Genomic DNA, 25222 nt, shown 5'->3' with positions numbered 1-25222 from the left:
CTTTTTGGAAGTTTTAAAAGATCATATTAGTACAAATAAGGGAGTTTTTTCTAAAAACAGGACAGTTGTAGAGAGATTGCAATTTAGTCATCACTACAAACCAAGAGGGCTTTAACTTGAATCCATGGTGATTCTTAACCAAATTTCTGTTTTGTTGCTCGGTAAAGCATCAGACCTCAATTCCAAAGAAATGGCAAGCAGGAACAGAATAAAAGTTTCCAGTTTCACTTTGTCCTGGACTAACCAGAGGACCAGATTTCGAGAACACAGGTGTGGTAGTTTATTGAGAAATAGTGACATGAGCAAGTTCTTGTGCTTCAGCTCCAAGTTGTATGTGTACTGTGGCTTTCGATCCTACTTGTGGAACATACTGACGCTCCTGTTTTGGCTGCCGTTGTGAGTAGTCACAGTAAAAGGATGTTCCTTTACACCAAAAAGAAACAGTTGATGATGTAGACTCTACTTTTTTTTTCTTTTGGGTCAGGATTTTGATTCTTACAAGAATATACTGAATCGTGTAGACCTATGTAAAGACAGTTGTTTTTAATACTGTTTTAGATTGTGATGGTTCTGATCTGGATGTTGCTAATACAAATGTAATTCCAAGACGCTTTTTGTACACTACAGCAATAGGAAGGTGTCGTGGTTTTATCTCAGCCGGCAGCTGAGCCCCACGCAGCTGCTTGCTCACTCCCCCCCATTGGGATGGGGAAGAGAATTGGAAGTTAGTGAGTAAACTTGTGGGTTGAGATAAAAACAGCTTAATAAGTAAAGCAAAAAAAGCCATGCGGACAAGCAAAGCAAGACAAGGAATTCATTGACCACTTCCCATCGGCAGGCAGGTGTTCAGCCATCCCCAGGAAAGCAGGGCTCCATCACGCGTAACAGTTACTTGGGAAGACGAATGCCACTGCCCTCCCTCTTCCTCTTTCCCCCAAGCTCCTTATAAACTGAGCATGATGTCATATGGTATGGAATATCCCTTTTAGCTAGTTTGGGTCACCTGTCCTGTCTGTGTCCCCTCCCAACTCCTTGTGCACCCCCAGCCATCCCACTGGCAGGGCAGTGTGAGAAGCAGAAAGGGCCTTGGCTCTGTGTAAGCACTGCTCAACAACAACAGGTCCATAGAACAAAAACATCTCTATATTATCAATGCTGTTTCCAGCACAAATCCAAAACACAGCCCCATACTAGCTACTACGTAGAAAATTAACCCTCTCAGCTGAAACCAGGACAGAAGGTAAGCAAGTTAAACAATGACAGTATATATAATTGAGTTGTCATATTTTTTCCCATTTTGAACACATACAGAATACTAATGTTCCAAACAAACAAAACACCCCAAACATACCACAAGTGCTAGTAATGTAGCAGCAAACATAATTAAATATGGAATGTGTGCAGAAGAATTGCATGGGTGTTTAACAAATTAATTTAAACCTGGGTGGATGTATGAATAAAATAATACACTGTGACCAGTGGAATTTAATATTTATCTTCAAATGGTTAACCCTTTATTTAGTGTTTTCCATTTATTTTCTTAATATTTCTTAATATAAAGTTTTAAAACTTTGCATGTTATAGGGGACAGAGCTGTAGTTTATTTCTGTTCTAAGGTAATAAGAGTTTGTAAGGTGTTTTATATAAGTGTGTGTGTGCATATATATATATGGAATATATCCATATATATACACATAGAAAAGTATTATATATATATAAAGTACATACATAAAAGTATATATATCTTTTTATATATCTCCTTATATTCTAAGGAGATATGGGGTTTTTTTACTGCCCTATGTAAATTGCATTATTTTCTACTTATATACATTAAATGGAGAGACGTGCGAATCCACAGTGAGCCTGATCTTCCAAATCTCTTCTGTGCAAAAGATGCTACACCTTGCAGAATGAACGACTAAGCATTGGTCTCATTTCTTGTGAGTTGCGTATCTGCTTGTAGTACCTCACCTTTTCTGGCCACATAAGCATCACTACAGAGAATGAAAACCGTTAGGTGGAGTTTTCTCTTGTACCAAGAAAGAGTAATAAGATGTGAAAGCGATTGGATCTGGAACACAAAGTTGTGAATTGTTGTGGACACTAAACCAGGTTGCTTCCCTTCTGCTGCATTCACCAACTGTCTCTGCAGCTTGGTGGCAAAGGAATGCTGTAAGAATCATGAGGCAGAGCTTCTTCAAGTTGTTGGCCTTGTAGCATTTTGCTGCTGAGAGAGGCAGGAGTTTGTATGAGGATCCCCCCACTCTTCTTTTGGATTGGCAGGGAGGAAAAACTGACTGCAAAGTAGCCAGATGTGTCACGTCACTACTAATATGAATCAGGGTCTTAATTCATAAGACATTCTCACTAAGTTTTGTCTATATGCATTTTAAATTAGAGTCATGAAAAAAATTCATTATGGGAGATGTTGTCAGTCCAAAATAAGAGATTGCTCCATGAGAATGGTATAGATGCAAACTCCTTCTTGGACCCGAGGACCAGATTCAGTGATCAAGACCTCTTCTAGTAGTATGTTCCTGTGAAATTTAACAATAACAAATGGTCTTGCAAGTGTAACTCACCGAGTCAGCCACTGTCCCTACCCTTCCCCCTGCTGTGAGTACCCAAATTCAGTCAGAGTGTTGTTGCCATTTATCCCATGCTGACAGTTAGTCACCTCCAATGGCTTGTTAATTTTTGTCACTTTAGGTAGGAAGAAATTGGCTAAAATACAAATAGCAAATGTCAAATAGGGAGAAGATAAATCTTCAGAGTCTGGTAGCTACAAATTGCTTAAGCAATGAAACCCACTCTCTCGGCTTATCACAGAGAGGTTTTTATTTTTTTAATTGAATTCTGATTTTAATGAACTGGCAGAACTGCAGAACATATTCTTCAATCAGTAAGGTGTTTATTTTGGTTTCCTCAAAGTTCCAGCTGTCACAGCCCAACAGTGGGAGAAAATTATGAAGCATTTCAAAATAAAGCTATTATTAGCAACCTTAATGCTTTAACTGTAATTTTTATCGTTGTTGAATTCTTTTTTTAATACCACCAAGCAGAACCTACCTACCTACCAATCTTATGTGCCAGCATATTTAGCATTTTAATTGGTGCTGAACAATGTGTGTATTTTGACAGAAGTTTGTAATAGAACCCTAATTAAAATAAATTATTTTTCAAGAGTATAAGAGGCATGTCGGACCACTCCAAAGTTAACATTTCCTGGTTATTTGTATGCAATTCTCAGTTTCTGCAGTTCCCTAATTTGATTCCTATCACGGTAAATTGTAAAACTCAACTGCCTTAAGTACAAAGTTATGCTAGTGCTGCTAAAGCAATTTTGAAAATCCCACTTCTGAACTAAGCTCAGCAGGGCAGAGTATTGTTTTCACCTGGACAAACTGGACAGCTTGTCCAATCCTTCAGCATATTACTAGTGCTGAGCACTGAAATAGTTCAGTGTAGACTTTTGCTTCTTTCTCCAGGTACTAAATGAAAGCTAACAAAAGCACATAAATTTGACTTTTCAGCGAAACTTTTGAAGCTTCATTTTATTCTTATGGGAGTTTTCTCTGACACTTTAACTATGGTTAAAGTATTTGATGTCCTTGTCAAACTTTTCTTCGTCATCCATTCTAGGAGTAACATTTTATTAACAAAAGCCTTGGTCAAATGCTGAGGAACAGTGTTCCTCTATTACATAGTAATTTTTTTTTTCCTGGTTAAAGGGGATTTCAGTTCCAAGCTGTGATATATTTGGCATCTTTTCTTTCTTTCTTTTTTTTTTTTGTTGGGGTTCTTTTTTTGGGGGGGTTGAGGTTTTTTTTCCTCCTAATAGTAGCATCTGGTTCTTTGGCAAAGTCTTCAAGCAGTCATGCTGGTCGTGTTAGTTTTAACTTTGGACTCTACTATGCTGGATTGCTAACTTAGTTTCTAATGCTTTTTACTCCTTGATATTTTCTTGTAAATAATTTGGAGGAGATTGTTTGTTCCATAGAAGTAGGAGTAAAAATCCAATGATATTGTTGATAGCCACCCTGTCAAGTTGTAAACCCTCCTGTTACCCCTGCTCGGAAGGGCAATCAAAGCTGCCAGATCTCAGCTAGCAAGAGATTTCTCTGTGAAATCTTTGTGTGGACACCCTGCACCTCCTAGCATCCCCTAATAGGAGGCAAGCTAGGTTTATCTATGCAACAGTTTTGTTGACACGAGTTATGTTGGTATGAAATACCAAAAAAACTAAGAAAATTGATACCGTAGCACTGACACTGTTACCCTGACAAAACCCATTGGTACAGGTGCAGCTATGCCAACAGAAAGGAGCTTCTGTTGGCTTTGCCTATAACTTTGAAAGAAGGCTGTGTGTAGAAATGTATGGGTATGTACATATGTATGGACTGCCAAAAAGAACTTCTGTGCTCTTTCTACAGCAGGGGGCTCTGCTGATGTAGTACGTGCATGTGCGTGAAGGGAGGCTCCACGCTGGGTCTCCCGTGCAGCAGCCTCCCACCCTTGGGTTGGGAAGCACCAGACCTGTCGTCTGTGGAGACTGGGGCACAGGGACTGCAGCTCTTCTCAGCTTTCTGCAGGGTTTAGGAGGAGGTTACTCACGTCCTTCAGTCCTTGTCCTGGCAGAGTCAGTCTTCTCAGGATTTTATCTTCAGTAATTTTTTTTTTTTTTCCAATCTTATTGAGAGGTGGGGTTTAAGACAGAAGCGTGTTCCTTTAGCTGTTCTCATTTACACACAGGGTAACTTGGTAAGGATTAGTTTTGCACCAACAGGTTAAGTATGGGAGATACTTATCTAAGAGAAATCAATTACATATTGTAAAGTATATGATTTAGTTTGAAAAATTAAACTTAAGAAAAAGGGCTTTGGTTTGGTTTTCCTAGGAGTAAATGTGCCTTCAAGAATGAGAAATCCCTTTGGGTTTGTTGAATGATCTCTTTTCATTGTAAATTCATTTTGAACAATACCAATGAATATACTAGGTGACTTTGCCAGCCATTTGAATGAGATAGATGAAGTGCTAGCCCTTCTATATATTTTAAACTCCGCACAAGGTATCATATTGTTACCAGCTGTTGTTTCTTTGTAAAGTTCAGTTGGACTTATTTAGCTAGCTATTGGTCTAATGCAGAGACTTTCAGTTAGTCCCTTAAGTAGGGGGAAGAGGACAGAAAGAAGCCATGAGCAGGCAATCCAGAAGAAGGGCTGTCATTCTTCCAAGTAGATGTGTTCCTGGTGAAGATGCTGTGCTCTCTCACACTCTGAGATAACCCTGCCTCCTTCCCTCCATGGATTCGATGCCCTCTGTGAACCTCCACAATCTCCTACTTGGAGTATAGGGAGTCTGCCCACATACTAGGAAAGTCCTAGGGTTTTTTACTTCTGTTGTTATTCATTAGCATTTGTAGTATCAAATATAGCAGAATATTCTATTTATAGTATTAGAAAAGAGGCCTTCTCCATATAGGGCTTTGCTGTCGTTATTTCATTTCTGATTTCTATTTAATTATGTTTCCAGTTTCTGTTACAAGTATTCTTCCTGCCCTTCTTCAACTTTTCCCTGCCCTAGTATGGATAAGAAGTTCAAGCAGAGTATGTAATATAAATTTTATTAGGACTCTATATGGGTAAAAACAAGTCATCACTTGAAACTTCAGCGTTGATTTTAGCTGTAAGATGTTCCCTTGGATGTGTGCACATGCAGTCTAAAGTAATTTGCCTAAATTAAAATTGGCTACTTTATTTTGTAACTGTGAATAGTGGGAATGTTTCTATGGTTTCATGTTATCTGTCCTCAGCTTTACAAAGCTTCCTGCTGAAACTGAAGATATACTGAAGATCATTTATTACCTTCCTTTACCTTTATTCCATAGGGTACATATTGTTATTTTTAGTGGATGTGGTGCAAGTATTTTTATAATTTATGAAAGTGTTTGAATATGGTCTTCCTGAACTGTTATATTTAGACCTCACTTCCTGGCAGGAAATTTCTCACCTTTAGAAATTGATCCTTTAATGATTTCTGTCTGTAGTTTGTGTGGGATGTTAATGACATTTATCTATCTATCTATTTATTTATCTTTTATTAGTTTTTCAGCAGTATTGCTTGCTTTATGGGGGAAATCCTCAGTATTCCCTAAATGCTTAAAATGTAGTGCTTTAACGAGAACATGTTTGAGGGGGCTGTGGTGGGTTTTTTTTCTTCCTTTACAAGCTGTATAGCTACTCTATTTAGGTACTGTATTTCATTTTAAGGGTTAGGTTTATCTAAATTCAGTGGAAACAGAGCATAGCTATTCAGTGTTTGTGAATCCCTTTACTGAATCAGACTCTGACTGTGTAGGGAACTCTTGATCTTAGAAATTAACATCAATGAGCAAACACAAAAAAAAAAATCTGTTTTTAAGTAATGCTTAGGTATAACTGATGATCTAAGAGTTTAGAAAAATATTTCAGAAATATTGTTTGTTTCAAACTTGATGTGTTTGAATATTTGTGGACTTGTATGAGTTTTTTATTGGGGAAATGTAATTAATTTTTATATTGCTTGGAGAAAACAAGGCTTATTTTTGGCTTTTTCTGTGTTCTCTTGATGTGAATGAAATACGGAGAAAATTTTTTGTTCTGTACTAGATTCTGTACATGTGGAATTGCAAAATCCTCAGTGCATTGAACACGTGCTATTTTACAGTGTTTTCTCAGACCATCAGCAGTAGTCTGGGAAAAAGCTGATATAATAAAACCACATAGCCAGTTTCTCACTATGCGTGTGAAAGAACACTTGTAAAGTATGATATAATTTCTTTACATAAAACTATCTATTCAGGATATCTTGAGATGTGCCTGTGAACAGAAGAGTTTATTATTTCATGCCATCACAGCAATGCTAAAGTTATCATAGCAGTAATCCTGATAGCAATAATCTGATTAATCAGACCATAGCTGTAAGCACATCAGAATTTCAGTTAATTTTGTACTGATATTTAAAAAAAAAACCGAAACAGCAAAGTTAGCAACTAGTTTTCATTGTACTATACTGGCCTCGTGACCTCTATAATCTCAGTTAGCTTCAGGTTGAATTTGTTGTTTTCAAGACTTAAGAAGCTGCTATTCCATTTTAGGTGACAATGCTTGTTTTGCTAAGGAATGCAATCTGATAATCTGGCTTGGTTTGTCGGCTGTGAGTTTGCAGCCTGACACCACGATTCACAGTCAGGATGTGCTACCTTCAGTCATGATACTTGTGCTGGAGAGGAGCAGACCAAATAGTTCCTTGTCAGATTGGATGAGGTGCACTTACATTAAGTGTTTTCAATTTTTGTGTTTAGCTTGGACATGCTTTTAAGAGCTCAAGAAGACTGAAATTTATAAGATGCCATGAAAGACTTTCAATTAAATGTGAAATTCTGTGTTATGAGTTGTTCTGAAAGAGGTCTGCTCAAGCTAGAAATGCTTGGTAGAACTTTTATTTTAGATGTGCTGCATCGTTTATCTGTATTTTACTGCTTGAATGCAAAACTTTGATTAGAGTTTGCAACTAAATTATACCAGAACCACCGCGTCAGATAGCAAGGGGCAGAAAGCTGCAGTTTGCCACATGGCAGGTTTCTGCTGTGCTGATTCATGTGCGTGCGAGTGGAGAGGAAACGAAGAGTGCTGTCACCAGCTGAAACTACAGGGAAGTTTTCTGCAGTAGAAACTGATAAAACAGATTGTGATTTGACATACTCAGTGTTAGCCTAATAGATCAGAGAGCTCTGTTTTATGTGGATCACTTATTGGCTGAAAAAAATAATTTCAAAGCAATAGAAGCGATCTGTGAATAATTATGGCCTATAAAAAAAAAAAAAAGGAGAAAAAAACATTTCCTGACCGGTTCAGTTTAGCATATCCACAGTGAACCATTTTCATTCGAGGGTGCATTCACAAGATGGAGGAAAAAGCAGTGATAATGATCGTACTGTTATTTCTCCTGAGAAACTTGCCATTATTTCAAATAACCAAAAAGCACAGGAAATAAAGATCTGGTAAGGTTGGAGGCTACTCTGTTATGCCTTTGCTCTTTGATCTGTTTGAGCTTAACACCCTACTTATGACTAATTGTTTGTAATTGTTTTAATTACAGTATCAGAAATGTTTTAGTATTGGTAGGCAAATGTACCATGTGTTCAAAATTTAAAGGATTATTTTTAAAAAGCAGACCATGCCAATTTTTGTGATTCATTAGGAAGCTTACCAATGTCACTTTTTCATATAAGCCCATCTTAATTATAAGATCATTAAGATATTCATTTGGAAGCTGTTATCTGTATTTTATGAATTTGAAGTTCTTAGAAGACTGAAGAATAATGATTCTTGATTGAGTGACAGAGACTTGTATTTTTTCATATTTTTTTCCTTGAGGGAATTTTTTTTCCTCTATAAATAAAACTGCTCAGGCATCTTTATATATGGATGCATTTTACTCAGATTCTATTCTTACACATCGTGAAGCGAAGGGAAACTGGGATGTAGTGTTTGCTTCTCTCTGATCTGGGAATGCTTCATGGGAAAACATTTGGGAATAGGCAGAGGTGATAAGGTTATGTGTAAGGATTTTTCACAAATTGATTAAGTACCACCCACAGAGTTTTAGCTATTTTGCTTGACAGAAAACAAAGATGAGCAATTATGGTTTGCTGTTTGTGACATCATTTATAAGCTAAATTTAATTTTCTGCTGAACATCCGCTTGGTAATGTCATGGTAATAACTTCCTATTGATTAATTAAATCTGTTCCTTCTCCTCCTTATTTGTAACTCGCATGAAGTTGCCCAAATCTGTGTCCATTTTATTACTAACGGGCTGTGAATGAAAACACTGTACACATTTTAATTTTCTTTTTAGCTTTGCTCAGAAGTTACAATTTAAAATTGATTGCCTTATTCAAATTTATTCTCTCAAAATAAGCTATAGCTCTAAAGTATTTCAGAATAGTTTTGTTTTTTTAATTATGAGGCATTTTTACTACATTGCTGGAAACATAGAATTGTAGTTTATGAATTGGTAGTATTTAAAGTACTTTAGAAAGGGGCTAATTTGAAGGAAAGGGAACATCTAGTTCTTGAAACACTGTAAAATAGGCTGTTGGGTAGAAAGAGTTTCTTTAAAAAGAACTTTTTTATAAAAGATTATGCTGAATGAAAGTGGCGGACATGAACTGATCTGTACCCAAAAGTAAAGAAAATCTACTGAGACTAATGTCACTCCTTTATAACAAGGTTTTGGCATTTGAGTGTTGTACTAGATTTCAGCAGTTTTGGACCCTTCACTGAGCTGGAGGAGATTGTAAATTTAGATATTAGGAAAACTTAAAATATATGGCAGCATGCTTGATGTCTGACAACATTTAAAAATCTTTACAAATTTCCAGAATACGATAAAAATAACAAACATTCTGGCACAACTTAGATAATTTGAAAATTTGAAGCTGTCTCATTTCATTTCTGTCTTACTAGTTTTGAAAGTTCAACTATTTGCTTATCTGTATTTGATCCTTTCAGATTTGACAAATATCGAGGCCTTTGCCTTATTTACATAAGCATTTCCGTGTTGGGTTGTCCCTATACATCTTTGAGTATATAGCAGAAAAATCTCAATTTCCCGCTTAACCCACTAAATTATAAGAAGACTTTTCCAGTACTCTGACTTGGCAATGTTGGTGGCAATTTACTGAGCTACAAAGCATTTTTCACAGCCTATTTGTCTGATACATTGAATTTTGGATCAATTTTACTGTAAGAAAAAAAATGTTTAGTGAGGTTTTTAGTAGCTTAGCATTTACTCTGTTTACCTGAATTGACAGCTTTCCTCCTTGGGTTGGAAGAATCTGTTAGGGTTGGCTTTAATAGCAAAATTTGTAATCACTTTGTGGGAGCTTAAACTGAAATCTCTACTTTATTTTCAGTCTGAAGTACAGCAGGCTTGTTTGAAAAGAAACTGAGAAACAACAATCTAAGAGTAGAACTGTTTTTAGAAGAACTTGTCCATGTCTAATAACCTCAGATTATTTTCTTCTCCTGCTCCATTAATTTAAATTACTTCTAAATCCTAGTACTTCAAATCACAGACAGCGAATTTTGAGTGCCACTGAATGTTAAATATTTTTTATTATTTTTAAGTACTTGAGAATTAATAGATTATCCGTAGGACACTGAGCTTGCAAAGCAGTATGCCTTTAAGCAAAGTCAGTTGAAGTTTGCAGTTACATCTGTTTTGGCTGTGTTATTTAATTACTTGTATCATTCAAACTGCAAGAAAATGAATGTACTTTTCAAAACATAAGTAGCTTTGTTAACATTAGAAATAAACCTAGTGTAGTTTGTCTAATGAGCTCATTCATATTGTTGTCTGGGAAGACATGGGTTCCAGCTTGGGTCTTTCTTGCACTTCTGGAACTCACATCCTTATTCCCCTCCGGAGCTGAGGAGTGTGAACTTCAGGTGAGAAACTCTGGCAAATGGTTTCCTGAAGCTTTCAGGAACTTAATTACTTCTGAGACCCTTATCTCTTCATTAGGTTTGATTAAAATCAGCAAAAGGTGCCAAAATTTTCAGAGGACACATACAGGTGTCTACAAAGAATAATTGCATAAGCTTTACAAATTGTTCCTGCACCAACTGGGTGTTTTCCACTGACACTTTTAACTTCCCTCATCAACTGCCTGCATTTTATAAGGCGCGTGATAACCAGGCAGGTTTACTGCTGCTGTGCAGAATATACGATGCTTGAGTTCTACCTGTCTTTCCTGCAATGTGTCCCATCTACCCTGAAAATCTTTCCTGAAATTTGTTGCAACTTAATCAGTGAGCCCTCTACCTCTCTGTCATATTTAGCTAATCCTGGCTGAGGTTCGGAAGCTTCTGGGCAGTCGAGATTTACAGACAGAAGCAAGGTTTCTGTTATCTCACTATCTTTCTACAGAAATCTCACTAAGAAGTCCTGTTCTAAGAGACTCTCCTGTTGTAGTTAAATACAAGGATGTTCTTCATAGTATGATTGGTTGTAAGGCAGGAAATCTTTAATGTATGGCAATATTTTTTCTTTAACATTTGAATGCCAAATTGAGCTTAATCTTTTCCATGTTCATCAGCATTTGAGACTATCTCCATCTTGTGATTTCGTAAGCGTGCCAAAAAGCTTCCATTAATCCTGTTTCCCAAGGACCTCAGATATAACTTGGTAAGTCAGAAATAACACAGTGAATCTGAGCTCTTCTAGGATTGAATTAATGGTATCTCATATAACAAAATCTGTAAAGGGAAGATACGGACAGTCTTAGGATGCCATAATCCTATATACTTCATGTTCATCTAAAAATGTATGGGATACATTGTGAGCCAGAATATCCTGAGATATTTGGAACACTTTCTTTTGAGGAGTTCCAACACTTTAAAGCAAGGAGCTAAAGCAAAGTAAAATTAAATGGGAAATTCATTTTCTGCCTACCTTGTCCAAAAATCAAACCATTTGTATTCTGTTTCATTTTGTGCTAACAAGAGACTCCTTTACAATGTACCATCTTTTGGAATAATTCGAAGTGGACATCACAAGATTTTTCATATTGAGAAGAAATTGAAATTCATGCTGCTGGAGAGAAAGATGTAATTAAACCATCTAGTTAGGAGTGGGGAAGTTCTGGGTTCAAATCCTTTCTCCTATGGAGTTTTTATTCATGTTATCCTCTTATACATAAAATATAAAGTCTTTCATGGGAACAGGACTTACTGCTCCCGACTGAGCATCTTAACCACTGAACTAAAGCTGCTTTCTGTTGACCAGTGGCAAAACTTGAACAGCATGGCTGGAAAGAGTACCCTTTCCTCCACAGTTTCATGCCTTTAAAAGGCAGCAGCCTGGCTGACAAAGCCTTGCGCTGAGAGCCATGAGTTTAAGTAGCCTTAGCCTGAGAAGGCCAGTTCTCTGTGGTTCGATGCAAATGACATAACCATTAGGACATTCTGTAGAACAGCCTCGGATGTTTAATGTTTGAAATCTGTAGTTTGATGTCTAGCACGCTTTTATTTTTTGATACAACCCAGTATCAATACAAATCACTGATGGATTTCAGTATTAGTTGCATCAGACCTTTATTACTTGACATGCTTAGTTCATTTGCATAAATCAGTCACCAAGCACAGAAAAGAGGGCTGAAGGGGAACTGGAAGTCTCTTCTAGTTCGTTTATCTGTTTCTTTCATCATAATGAAATCAATGAAAGTGACATATCACCAAATACCATAGTACTATCAAACCTTGAGAAGGGTTCCATGTGGTTTTGTAGCATTGTACGTTAAAGTCTGAAGTATATGCATGGGTATCTCCCATGGCCCTATCAACCCCATGCTCTGCACTTCATGGGTTTTCGCTTGGGGGCTGAGACCTGTCCTTGCAGAACTTAACTGCACAACGGAGTTTTTAACCCAGAAAAGGTGGTGCGACTTTCTTCTTTGCCCTCCTCTTCCTAAGATATGAAACCCTCTTACCCCACCACAATTTCGGCTTTCAGGCCTTCCCCTCCTTAGATCCACAGTCTTCTACTGACTCCATATGTGTGGCATTTTTGGTTTGCTCTTGTGCTTTGCTAGTAACAAAGATAGACAGTAGACATGACTTGTCTCTTGCTTAGTTCTTTCTCCTTGATGTAGGTAGCACAACCCCAGCACTTAGGGAAGAAAAGATTTTGGAAAATCAGCGACAGTGAGTGCAGAGAACAGAGCATGTTAGTTGGTCAGGACTGTGCAGGATGGCACTGAAGACATAGGAATAGCATTGTGGATAATGCAGCAGTGTAAGTTCCTGATAATATTGATATGATTTATTATTACTTATATTTAAAATCAGGAGATTGTCATAGTAGTAGTATTTTATCCATCACTCTGATCCTACTTGATTCAAAGTCAGGGTCAACTACACGTAAATCATTCTTGACATTCTTGACAGAATTGACTCATCAATATTCCTAGGTAATCTCATAAAGGTTTGTCACTAATTCTACCTAGCAACTTACATTCTACAAGATTATTTTATAGACTTAGGATAATTTTTTTAATGGCTGACAATGATTTTAAGACTTTCTTTTGAAAATCTGTTCAGCTTTACAACATAAATATATTTTGAGTACATCGTAAATATTGTCTTTTAAATACATCAGGTAAGACTAAAATTTCCCCTTTGCATAGCTAATGAATATTTTAATCACCTGTCAATAAATTTCAGAGAAACTGTTAAATCGTAACCATTTAAAATTTTTATTTTCTAAATGTTGTGGATATAGGAGATATAATTACAGATAATAAAACTTTACTACCTCAGTTTATTTTAGTGTAAAAATAAACTAAAATTATCTGAAGGTATAAGAAGTTTTTTAAAAAATCACAAAAAGTCATTAATAAATCAGGTGTAGTGTTGTTATGAAGGACCGTCTAATGAATTAGTGATGATTTAACCTTTCATGATTCAAAAGTGCCATTAAGAACTTCAAGGCACAAACAAAACCAGAAGTGATTTGGAAAGCTCTTTCTCACTTACCCTGAAGCAATGTTTATACATCAAAGTTATTTCTCTCTTAATTTTGCATTGTGTGGGTCTTTTCTGTTGTTTCCTCCTCCCATTTTCTGAACTAATCAGTTCCTCAAATAGTAGTGCCACAGAGTAAACAACTACTTAAGTTGGTTTTTTGTTGTTGCTGTTCTGAAAGAAGAGGTAGTTCATAGTAACCAAAGGTTTCCTACTATGAAGTAGGAAGGGACCCTTGTGATCATCTAGTCATGTATGGATTTTTCATCCATATGACTGCTGTGAATGAATTTCTTTGTGAACTAGAGCTATCTTTTTGAAGAAAATTCCAGTCAGCAATAATATTTATTCGAGCTTTAATTCAAGCTCTAGTAGTACACCATGTAGTTCCTAAATCATATGTACCTGAAACATGTACCTAAAGACTGCTGAGATTTCTTTTATTGCCTCATCCATCAGAGCTGAAATTCTCTCTTAGGTCAGAATGAATTGAAGTGTTATGAATTGGACCTGGACAAGAAGCAAATCTGAAGGCCCTTGTGTGTGTGCATATATGTGTAAATACATTTTTTTTTTTTAATTAAAAGCCAGACTTTTCTGTCTATCTTCTTGTATGGTTCCAATTAAATGAAGACAAAGGCAACTAAATCTTCAAATGGTGTTTTCTGTATTCCAGGATGATGTCAGCAGTGAAGATCTGCAGTATGCCCCTGCTTCAGTCTTGGCAACAAGTTCAAAAAGGAAGTCGGAGAATGAGAGGGAATCAGCTGTGCATTATGTGGACAAGCAAACAGGCATCTCCCCCTCCCTGAGTAACGCTTTGGAGCACATCGTAGAGCAGCTGGATGTTTTAACTCTAGTAAGTATGCAATAACAGATAGCACTTGCAGTGGAAAATGATAATGCTGTCAATGGGCAAAAAAACCCAAACAAACCAGGAACCGTGTTCATAAATCAAAATGTTAAAGTCTGTGAGGTTATTTTGAATAGTTGTATTGTCAAGTGACTGTTTTGCTTTTTTTCCTTTCAGCAAATACTGATCGCATGTATTGTGTTCACTATAGTGAAAGCTTCCTGCTACATAATCATAAAGATTATTGTTGTATTTTTAACTCTGGAGGAAGAGAGTCACTATTTTTCAGTAGTGAGACCTGGCATAGATTTGCCAGAAGCCAGTTGTTTAGCAGACATTCTCAGATTCCAGCTCGAACGGTCATGCGTTAGCAGGGAATGAATGAAGTAAATTGGCAATGTACCATTAAATGCCTTTTCAAACTTGGTGTTCAAGGTGTTGGCTTAGGTAGGAATCTCAGCAGTGGAGTAATGCTGAGTGTCAGTGAAACGGCACAAATACTAGTCTCCCTCCATCAGTGACTCTGAGTCACTTGTTTGCAAATGTTCAATACCTCTTTTTTAGAAATCCAGATTTAGCCAATCTATGTTTTAAGATACTACTCTGACGTCTGTAATATATTAACATTAAAACAAATCTAAAGGGAGTGGCTAAGGGTTTTTTCTGCATTCTTTTTCAATATATATGTTAACAAATAAGTTTTGGGTAATAGGGAGTCAAGTCATCAGTTGAAAATGATTTGTGTAGTAAGTTGGATTAAAAAGAAACTGCCAGCCTGTGTCCAGAAACCTATCTTTCCTAATGAAAGTAATCTCTTGGAGAATGCCTTTTAATAGTATTTTTTTTACTACTTTTTTGGGGGATGCTTTAGAAGTTTCTTTTAGGTTTTTGGAAGACATCATTTAGGGTCACCAGTGATGGCTGGTTTTCTACTGAAATATGGATGCAACTTTCGCATAGTATTTCAGAATGATTTATATATGCACGTATATATTTGTCTTTCTCAGAGAAAATATTTTGTGAAAACAATTTTAAACCTTTAGACAATCTCCATAGATACAAAGCCATTATTTTTAAATATGGTTACGAATAGTGGAATACCTAAGGAAAAGCCATCTTGGGATATTTTTTTTTCTGTTGAGTTAAAAGGTTTTTTCTTATGGTACTATGTAGCACACTTTTATAATACTGTGTGAGTAATATAAAAACAAATTGAAATTACTGTCCTCTTCATGCAGACTATTTCAATCCTGGAACAACGTCTGACTTTGACCGAAGATAAATTGAAAGAATGCTTAGAAAATCAGCAAAAAATGTTACTTCAGGGAAGACAGGAAGAATAAAAGACGAAAATGAACTGTATTGATGAATATATGAAATATATTCACAAGGAAATAATAAATGTTACTTCATTTGCTAAAAGCAAAAAAAAATTTAAAAAATCCTCATTTTCTAACAAGTCAATGCCATAAAAACGGAAGAAAAAGAAATACAACACATTCAAAACATTGGTAGCAAGCAGATAGTCCGGTTATATATTTATTAAAGTACAGCCCAGCCAAAACTAATATTTTCTCAAATCATTCCCATTGAATATTACAGAACTCTTATTTCAACCTAATAAGATCTTTGAATATAACTAAGCAACAAACTACATATTTTTAGCTTCCAAGTGAAATTTGCCTTCTCTTTACATAGCAATTATTATGGAAGTGCACTATGCAGGTTTTTTAACTCAGGTAGGGATTGTGAAAATACTGTTCTTTGTGCTAAGGCAACATTACTCAAGTTCCTAAACTAAATAAGCCCCAGTTAGCCCTAACTCCAGAAATGCCAGAGGTTTTCTTTGTCCCTTACATACTCTTAAATATTTTACCAAAAAGTAGTGACAGTTACTCTATATCTTCTATACATTTTAGTGATAATTGCAAGAAGATGTAGTGTAAAAACTTTTAGTTACAAATATGAAAATGAAGTCACTTAAACTTTGAAACTATAATTGCAACTGTGTGAATTCAGCTGCAAGACTGATGCAGTCGAGCACTTCTGCTTATCTCATCCTCATCAAAATTCATTTTTCATATTTAGAAAAACAAAAATCAGCTTCGTAGTTCTGAAGAATATATTTGAACCAACAACAAAATGATGCAAAATCTATATCATAAATACAAAAGATTCTCATCCTCCAAGGACTTCCACAGGTGCTCAAGCTTTGCATGCTACGAATGTCCCCCATCAGTTACTGTGTTATGAACAAAACCATAAATCAGGAAAGATTTTGCAATCTATGATCATTTTGGTTTTATTTTTAATAAAAATGCAATTTTTAGAAAGACAGTTGTACATCTTGTTTTTTAATGGAAAACATCTATGCTTCTTTATGTCTACCTATTATTTTTTAAATGGCAATTGCAGGACACCTGTGGTAAATTCACAATCAAAACTAGATAGTCATCCATTTCTGCAACTTCACATTTCCTATGTTGAAAAATAGGACACATGAAAGGGGGGGTGGGGAGCATTTTAATCCAATTCTGTAACTGACTGTATATAGATAAAGCCCATTTCCCAGGCTGAAACTCATTAACATCAATACAGTTCAGCTTAAGTACAGAAGCTCACTGTGCAAATACTATTGCGTTTCAAGCCAAAGCAATGAGCAGACGGGTTTTCTTTTATCATTTTTCATTTTCTCTCATAGTAATCACCTTCAGATAGCCAGGCATCACCTCCGTTGCTTGGTAAATTTTACCAGCAAGTACTACATATTTTCAGCTCAGTCTTAAGTAGTACTGTAGTACTATAAGAAGCAATGTCCTCTTATAAAATATCTTAAATGCAACTATTTCTATGCTACATCCTAGCCACAGATTTTTTGTGAAAGGATGATCTTACATATTCCAATGTAAACAGCATGACCTTTGATTATACAATTGCTTATAATGCTATATAATGCATAGTTATGTAAATACTGTCTTTTAGGTCAGATGTACTTTGCTTTATGCATTTGCAAATACTCTTGTGGTCTTCGCCTTTTCTTGGCTCCATTAGAAGACACAAAACCATGTAGCTATTAAAATCCTTTGCTTGTTTCTTGTTTTCTCTGAGTGGACTATATATATGTGTTAAATATGTAGATTTTTTTTGGTAAGCTTTTCAGAATTATTTATCAACAAGATTTGGAAATTTTATTTCTGTATTTTTTTTATAAAATATCTGCTGAAAATTTCCTTTCTCCCTTAGCTCCTATCGCTAATCCTTCTTCCTTTTCAGTACCTTTTATCTGGAGCATTTATTACTTACTTAATCCAGTTTCTTCCTCTACTGTTTGTGAATCTGGTGAACTAATATAACATTTCCAAATTAAGATACATTCTTGTCATTGTATCAGGTGGTCTGTTGATATTGAAACTCAAAGTGCATGACACTCAGGATGTTTCTATAACTGGAGATGGTTGTTTGAGAACAGGACAGAAGTATTTTCCTCAGAGTGTGATGGTTCTCCTAAAACACAACTACAACCAGCTAACACGGTGTTTCTTTTAAAGGAACATCGATGTGGGCTAGTTGTCTCATTCTCTTGATCCATATAATTTCAAATAAAGCTATGGAATAGACAAACTTCCTTTAAAAGCACCCGAAGAGACTGGTTAAACTCTCAGAAGCATTTACTCTAGGGTTTGTGCTCTCGCAAATAACTGGTGACTTGACTAATTTGAATTATCTTACAGGGCTGGAGGAAAATGACTGCTGTAGCCTTAGTTGTGCTGCTGCATGATGTGAAAAAATAATTGCACAACTCTTTAAACGATTATGAAAAGTATATCTGTATCGCAGACTGCAGTGAAGTACTGAAAATCCATACTTGTTCTAAACCAGCTGAACCACGTACCTGATGCAGTCCAGCTTTCCTCAAGCTAAGTTATCCCTCTGATAGTAAATGTAAATGGGCCACCCTCTTGCAGAAAGACTTGCTTCCACCATCCAGGCCAGCTACCGCAAAAAATGGCTCAATTATTAAAAAAAAAAAAAACAACACCAATGTCTGAATGACATGCAGTAGATCCCCCGGGTTTATGGAGGAGAGAGAGAAAGTGGCAGCTGGAATAACCTCTCCTGCCGGCGCTGCTGGGAGACTGTCTCTGGAGGAACCCAACTTCAAATTCCTGAGGTTTCAAAGCGTTATGCAGTAGCTCAGCAACTCATCGTATGTGCTCCTGCAGACGTTTTGAAACAAAAACGCTCTTCCAAATTGAAAGAAATGCTGTCAGTTGCTACTGTGTCTTAAATTTTATTTGTAATTGCCATCAAAGTTTAGTGGAATATTAATGGAATTTTTAACTTGAGCATTACATAAAGCACAATGCTGAACCGATAAAGGTATTTTTCTCAGTTTTTCATTTTGAATGGCAATAGGCACTTCCTTTGGGAGTATGTTTAGAGGTTCCTAATTATCACCATGGGGGCAGACACCGAATGGATAAATGTTGCAATGTAGGACCTTAAGGCACTTCACTTTTTCTTTTGATCTGAACATACAGGTTTTCAAATACCAGGGCAAAATGAGACTGAGACGTTACTTAGCGCCCATAATCCATTCTGCTTTATGGACCAACTTGACAACTCCACCTATTCTGGATTTTGTCTTTTTTAGTTTTGGAGGTTGTTTCATTTTTGGTTTGGGTGTTTTTTTTAAACACACCACTACATTCTCAAAGTGGTATTTACTTTTTACTACTGCTGACACATTTTTTTATAAAATTATGGTTTTGGAAAACCAGTTCCTGGAGGCAAATGTATCTGAACAACTTTCTCCATCTTTGAGGGATTGCTGTATGTTCTTTTACGCGTGTAAGATAATAATTCATTGTTTCTTTATCACTGTCTTTATGGTGAGAAACTTAAACTGTAGCTTTAAATTCTGATTAAACTAATCTTCTGGCCAGAGAAATTGTGGTAGAAGAGGTTCTCCTCGCCATTTTAGGATGGCTTGAAGAGATCCCTGTAGCATGAGGGATTCTAGAAATACAACTTCCCATCTTTATTTATTTATATTTATTGAAATAAATAAATATGCCGTGCTATTATAAACAGGAGGTTTTTTTTTCCCGAAAGTCTTATTATAACATTGCTGAACTATTTTCATTGTCATATCACAGCACAAAACAACTCTTCAGTTTTCTTCTGAGCGAGGGTAGCTGGGACCTGAGTGTATTTCCAAGGACATAGCTTTATGTAACCTGTTTACCTTGTAAGACTTGTAAAAATCAGAAATTCTGTACTCTTTGCCCCAAACAATTAATGAATATGTATGTTCACATTGGATCCAGGAACAGTATGTTTTTGTCAGAGTGCCCCCTCAGGGACTTTTGCACGCTTCGGATGCATAATACAATTGAAGTCGTTTCTTTGTGAGAAAATAGGTTAATGACTTGCCAAAAGGCAGATGTTAATTGGAAAAAGTGCATACAAGTCCCTTTTTTTACAATGTATATGGGTTGCATTTGTTATGACTTGCATCCAAGAACAGGTGCAATTTCAATTGACTCAGCTAACAGGATGTGCTGAGTACACTCCTCACCAATTTCACCAGAAATTTTAAATCCACCATAAAAAAAATGAGTTTCTAAACTAGTCAGTGAGTGATAAGCTGCATTTATTACCTGTTACAGAACATATTTATAACTTAGTATTGTACTTAGACTTAAACATCTTAATAATATGAAAATAAGGTCTTGGATTATTTATTGGTATTGAAGAATTTTACTGGTGAGCACTGAGAAAAGTTACACAAGACAAAATGTGTCATCCCTTCCAAAATACTTCTTTTGTAAGAGAGTCAGCAGTTCTAGACAAGGTACCACTAGTGTATTTGTAAATGCAACTTAAAGCAGAAAAATTGCTTATTTTCACGGACACGTTTCCTGTCACAAATCTATACAATCAGATCAAGGTCTTCACCTTGCCTCGCTTCATTTTCCCTGTCTTCAGAAGCAAAAATTAATAAAACAAGTGGAAAAACACCACATCTGGGTGTGTCAGGATCAGAAGAGCTGCTGTTTGATAGTTAGTTAGATTCCGAGGATCTCTGGGAACATCTAGGCTATTCATACGTGTCCACTGGAGCAGGGACTTCGGTTTGGATCCACGTGCCTAACCTAACCTCGTCCTTCAAACGTCACTCTCTCTCACCTGAGGAGGGCTGAATGTAAAATTCATCTGCCTGGGAAGCAGCGACGATCTAGACCAGTGCAGGAACATCTAGTTCAGGAATCCCCCAGGAGTTTTGGCGTTAATGGGGGTACGGAGTCTGCTGGCGACTGGGGTCACACGATTTTCCGTTGCCTGTAGCAGGGGACCTGGGCATCAGAGGGCTCAGTGCACTTGCAGAGGCAGGAGTGGGCTGGGAACAAATGCTGAGGGTCTCAATGCCATCAAAAGAAAGGATTCTGCAAGTCAGAGTAGTAATTACATTTGTAAGTCCCTTTATGTCCTGTGCCCTTACAGACCTGGGTAAAACAGAGGGACCCAACTTCTCTTCAAAGCTACTAAAGAGGAAGCAATTGCCAGAAGAGAAGATGACAACTACTTGGTATCTTTTTCATCCTTTTGTCCTTTATATTGTAATGAAGTAGTACCTCTGTCTCAAGTTTTTTCCTCCTCCTAATCCCCAGAGGAAATTCCTGCTCCATTTAGAGAGATAAAACATTAGGACAAAGAGAAAGCAGCAGGAACTGCAAGTCTCTGTGCTAGAGGGTGTCACTGAAACCTTTTCTGGCCACAGTGGTGGAAGCCAAAGGCTCACAGCGCTTATTCAACACCTATATCAAAAGTCAATTCTCTGGTAAGTTGGAAGATTTAAAAGGTTCATAAGCAAAGCGTGTTTGCAGCAGTCTGCTGTTTATTTGGACTTTATGAACAAGTGTCATAGAGACAGAAGTCTGGGAAGGTCAAAGCAATAAAATCCTTTCTCTGATTTCTTCTAAGAAAGATTCAGGTGAGCCACGTTCGAATGGTCCTGCTGCTTCGTGCTGCCTTCATCTTGCACATCTCAAAAAGAAACATTTAAGATGCAATGCGCTCAGGTGGTGAAAAGGACAGAATGTTTCTGGCAGCAATTCTTCCTCAGGAGAGCACTTGCCAAACATTTTTTAATCATTATTTTTATTAATGTTTTCACCCTATGATACATGCTGGGAGCACAAGACACATGATATTTGCTAAAGCCTAAAAACAGCAAATTGAAAGAGAAAGATGAGATGGTTAGGGATGGTTTCTAACTATGTTCAAGTTTTGCACTGATTACTGGGGATATTCTGTTAAAATTAAGTGATGCTACACCTAAAAATTGATGTTGTGAGCAAAAGCAGGGCTTAGCTCTTAATCTGTAAGACTTGAAAATGCTTGTACTTCGCAAGACCAGCTTTCACTTCTAAGAAAATTTCATAAATGTAATAAGATGCCATTAGCTTTTCAGTTAAGCAGTGAGTGTAATCAGGAAAAGCATAGTAAATTATAATATTTGATTATATGTAACTGTACTGAGTGGTTTTGGTCTGCGCTGCTGTCTCTCTGCAGCTTCATTGCTGAAACACTGTGAGCTTTTGTGCAGCTTCTGCAATCTATTCAGTATAGACCTAGCCTATAAATAGCCACATTATTGAAAGGCGGTGAGAGGTTCATTAGAGAAGTTGTGACAGCCTCGTTCGAGCCAGGGCTGATATAGTACCACTCCAAATTACCAAAGAGTTTCATCATGTGGGTAACACTAAGCACGAAGCTGGGCTTTTGGCCACGCAACGGAGTAGATGCCCCTCCAGTCACCCCCTTGATCAGGACTCTCACAAAGTACGCTGCACTTCTTGCCGGCTCTGGGCATGGGGATTTCTTTCCAAACGAAAGCACAGCGTGCCGGAGCTCGTGGTCAGGCCGATCTCGTCCCAGCCCAGAGCCAGGATGCAGCCAGGGCGTATGCCGGGGGCCGGGGCCGCAGGACATCCTGCCCAATGTACCTACTCGCCAGTGCAGACGCAGCCAGGGAGGATTAGTCATCTTAAAATCACACGCAGGCATAAGTACTTTGCTGACTCAATAGGAAGTCGCTGGCTGAAATCAGTGGGACTTCTCACATGATTGAAGTTACATGCTGAAAAATGTCTTAATCTTGTGCGCTGTATTCACATAACTGGGGGACAAAGAAAGAAAATTTGAATAGTGGCTGATGGCTCTTTTCTTTCCAAGGTACATGAAAAACAAATACAGCCATTACAACTTAAGCTTCTTGTTACTTTAAACGGGTACTTTGCTATTTATTTCACAGCTCTCTGAATTAGAGCCTCCCCACTTTTGGCTCTGGCACTCAGGTAAATGAAGAATATGCAGGACCAAGTCCTCAATTTGTATGCAGACCTTATCCTGTGGCCTTTTGGGTACTCCTTTGGAAGAGATACTAGAATGAGAGAGGTTTCCAGTGTCATTCAAAACCATAAAAGAGGACAAATCCCTCATTTTGTCTTTTTTTCCTTTATAAAGAAAACTGATCTCAGCTATTCAGCTATTCCAAGTTGTACATGTGTTTTCTACATTTCTCTCTTGTTTCTAAATGATCAAGTTAGTCATGTCAAAGTGAGAGAGTTATGCCCTTGTTACATAATCTGAGTATTGGGAGGGAATTATCCATACTTTTCTGTATGATGGATTTGGGAGGAACAGGGAGGAATACAAAACTAACAATCCGTAATATCTGAAAAATGCTATTCAGAATGAAAAAAATGATGGATACAATAAAATTGTTCTATCCTCACCCAGCATCTCTCACACAGCATCTCACCATTACTTTTACATTAGTGTACATTGTAGGGTAACAAAACTGAGTCTTCAGCATTCATTGTGAAAAACCAGACTGAAATGCCCAAGGTCTCATTTTTAAGATTTGTCCCATACAAGGAGTCACTTACAAAACTGTATGTAATGTGGCTCATTAATGTTAGCTATGACACACCCAGTTTGTTTGGGTTTGGTTGGGTTTATTTATTTCTTTATTTAGGGAACGATTATGCCATAAGAAACACTGGCTGGGAAGTTTCCAACAGCACAGGTTTTTGTCAGAGAATGCCGATTTGTCGTAAGCAAAATGTTTCGCAGAAGCGTCTCTGTTTGGATGAACTTCCGATGAAACACAGGCAGGTTTCCATCACAAGCCCGCCCGATTTCCTGCCAGCTTGCCTGGCAGCTCTCCAGGCTCCGCGGCTCCGGGATGGCTCTGGAATGAACCTGTGATTCTTCCTGACTTCTTTTTTTTTTTTTTCTTTTCTTTTTTTTAAATTAGAGGGAAAAGGTCTTGGGAGAAATACACATTGGCTCTGCCTGGCTTTTTCTGATTGTTCAGAATTAGGTATTTTGATAATAAGGACCTCGCACAGCCCGGTCCCTTGGTTCGTTACGTGGGAGATCCAGAGCAGCCTTCCTCCCTTCCAGAGAAGCTGCTCAGGTTAAACTGCCCCGGATGTGAAATCCTTTTTGTACCACATTGAGCTTCACTTCTGAGCATCTTCAGGTGACCTCCCTGTGCCGATATTGTCTCTTCATCTCTATTTTCTAAAATGCCTGATCGCACTGCGGTCTCTCTGAAGTAGCAATGCCCTTCAGCACTGTCTCCTTCACGTGCTTCTCCCAGGCCAGTTTCTTGTACAGAGGCTGCATCAACCTCTTTAGTGTCTTCTGGGCACTCGTGGCTGCTGCAATTGTGGACATGAAGTGGTTTCTTGGGACGTTAAGCACAGAGATATACCCTAGAAAGCCACCTCAGCGGCTGGCTGCTTGTGCTTTGGCTGCTGCTCCCTGGTTTATCTGCTCCATCTTCACTTGGAGCCAGAGATGTTTCTCTGCACTTCAGTCTGAATCACCCGGCGGGTGCTGGTTGTTTCATTTTTTTCTCTTTAATGTGGGGTTATCTGAGGGCAGGACCTGGCGCAGGCGTGTGCCCAGGGTCCTGGGGGCTCAATAGGTGAGGCAAGCTGGGGAAGGTAGATATAACTTCTCTTTCGCTTGAGGGCTCATGCTGTAGGCAGTCAACTTTATCTGCCTTTGTACTCCAGACTCTCAAGCTCTAGCAACCTCCTATACATTTTTTTCCTTCAGCCATTAAGTTTCATCAGTATGTTTATTGTGTCTGTGTACTTGGGTTAACTTGACTTTGAAAAGCATCTGACTGAGAAAAAGCATTCGGCCAACATTGAGAAGATCTGGTGATAAACTCTGGAGGTAATTTGGTCTTGGTGTTACCAAACAGCAGGATCCAGCTGTAAGCATCATTTTAATATTCTCTTTAAGCATTAGAGTATCTATCTGTCTCATTTTTTCCAGACCTCTCAGTTTTAATGATATTTTCTCAATCAGGAAACCCATTACATCCGAAAGTGGTTGGTGCAAGAGGCTGGCGCAGCCAACGGGATCAGACTATATTGCTGTCACAGCACGGCCAGGGGCTACAGAAAGAATGGGGAAAGAAAGGGATATGCCTCAGTGTAATTTTCTAAGCAATGCTGTTAAGCCCTTCCAGACACTGCAACCTCCAAGGAGAAGAGGAGGCTTTACATTTTAAAGGTGTGTGTGGAAGAGGCAACACCAGCAGAAGCAGAATGCAGGCAGGCAGAGAGATAGGGAGAGGGACTAACATGAACCCCATTCTGCTTAAGTACAGCCTCTGATAATTAGGTTGACGGGTCTTCCCAAATATACCCACAATCTCTGCCTCCCTCTGTGCTAATACTTTGCCCTGCCTATATTGTCTGTCCTGC

The 25222-nt window shown here is 37.7% G+C and overlaps 1 protein-coding gene across 9 annotated transcripts in view; it reads left to right on the top strand.

The window, feature by feature from the left end:
* Nucleotides 1-23136, top strand: part of POC1B (POC1 centriolar protein B) — a 65668-nt gene extending 42532 nt beyond the window's left edge. For 5 of the 9 annotated variants that reach the window (XM_054836829.1, XM_054836773.1, XM_054836755.1 and 2 more), the window contains 2 exons: nt 14247-14429; nt 15662-16746. In XM_054836829.1, the coding sequence (XP_054692804.1) occupies nt 14247-14429; nt 15662-15766 (288 nt within the window). In that variant the 3' untranslated portion in view covers nt 15767-16746. The other 4 variants (XM_054836792.1, XM_054836764.1, XM_054836819.1 and 1 more) reach the window with 4 other exon arrangements.
* The last annotated feature ends 2086 nt before the right edge of the window (nt 23137-25222 follow it).

The sequence above is a fragment of the Grus americana genome, chromosome 1 (genome assembly GCF_028858705.1).
Source record: "Grus americana isolate bGruAme1 chromosome 1, bGruAme1.mat, whole genome shotgun sequence".
NCBI classification, from domain to species: Eukaryota; Metazoa; Chordata; class Aves; order Gruiformes; family Gruidae; genus Grus; species Grus americana.
Note: the sequence above shows the minus strand (reverse complement) of the source record. Positions and strands in the feature narration are given on the sequence as shown.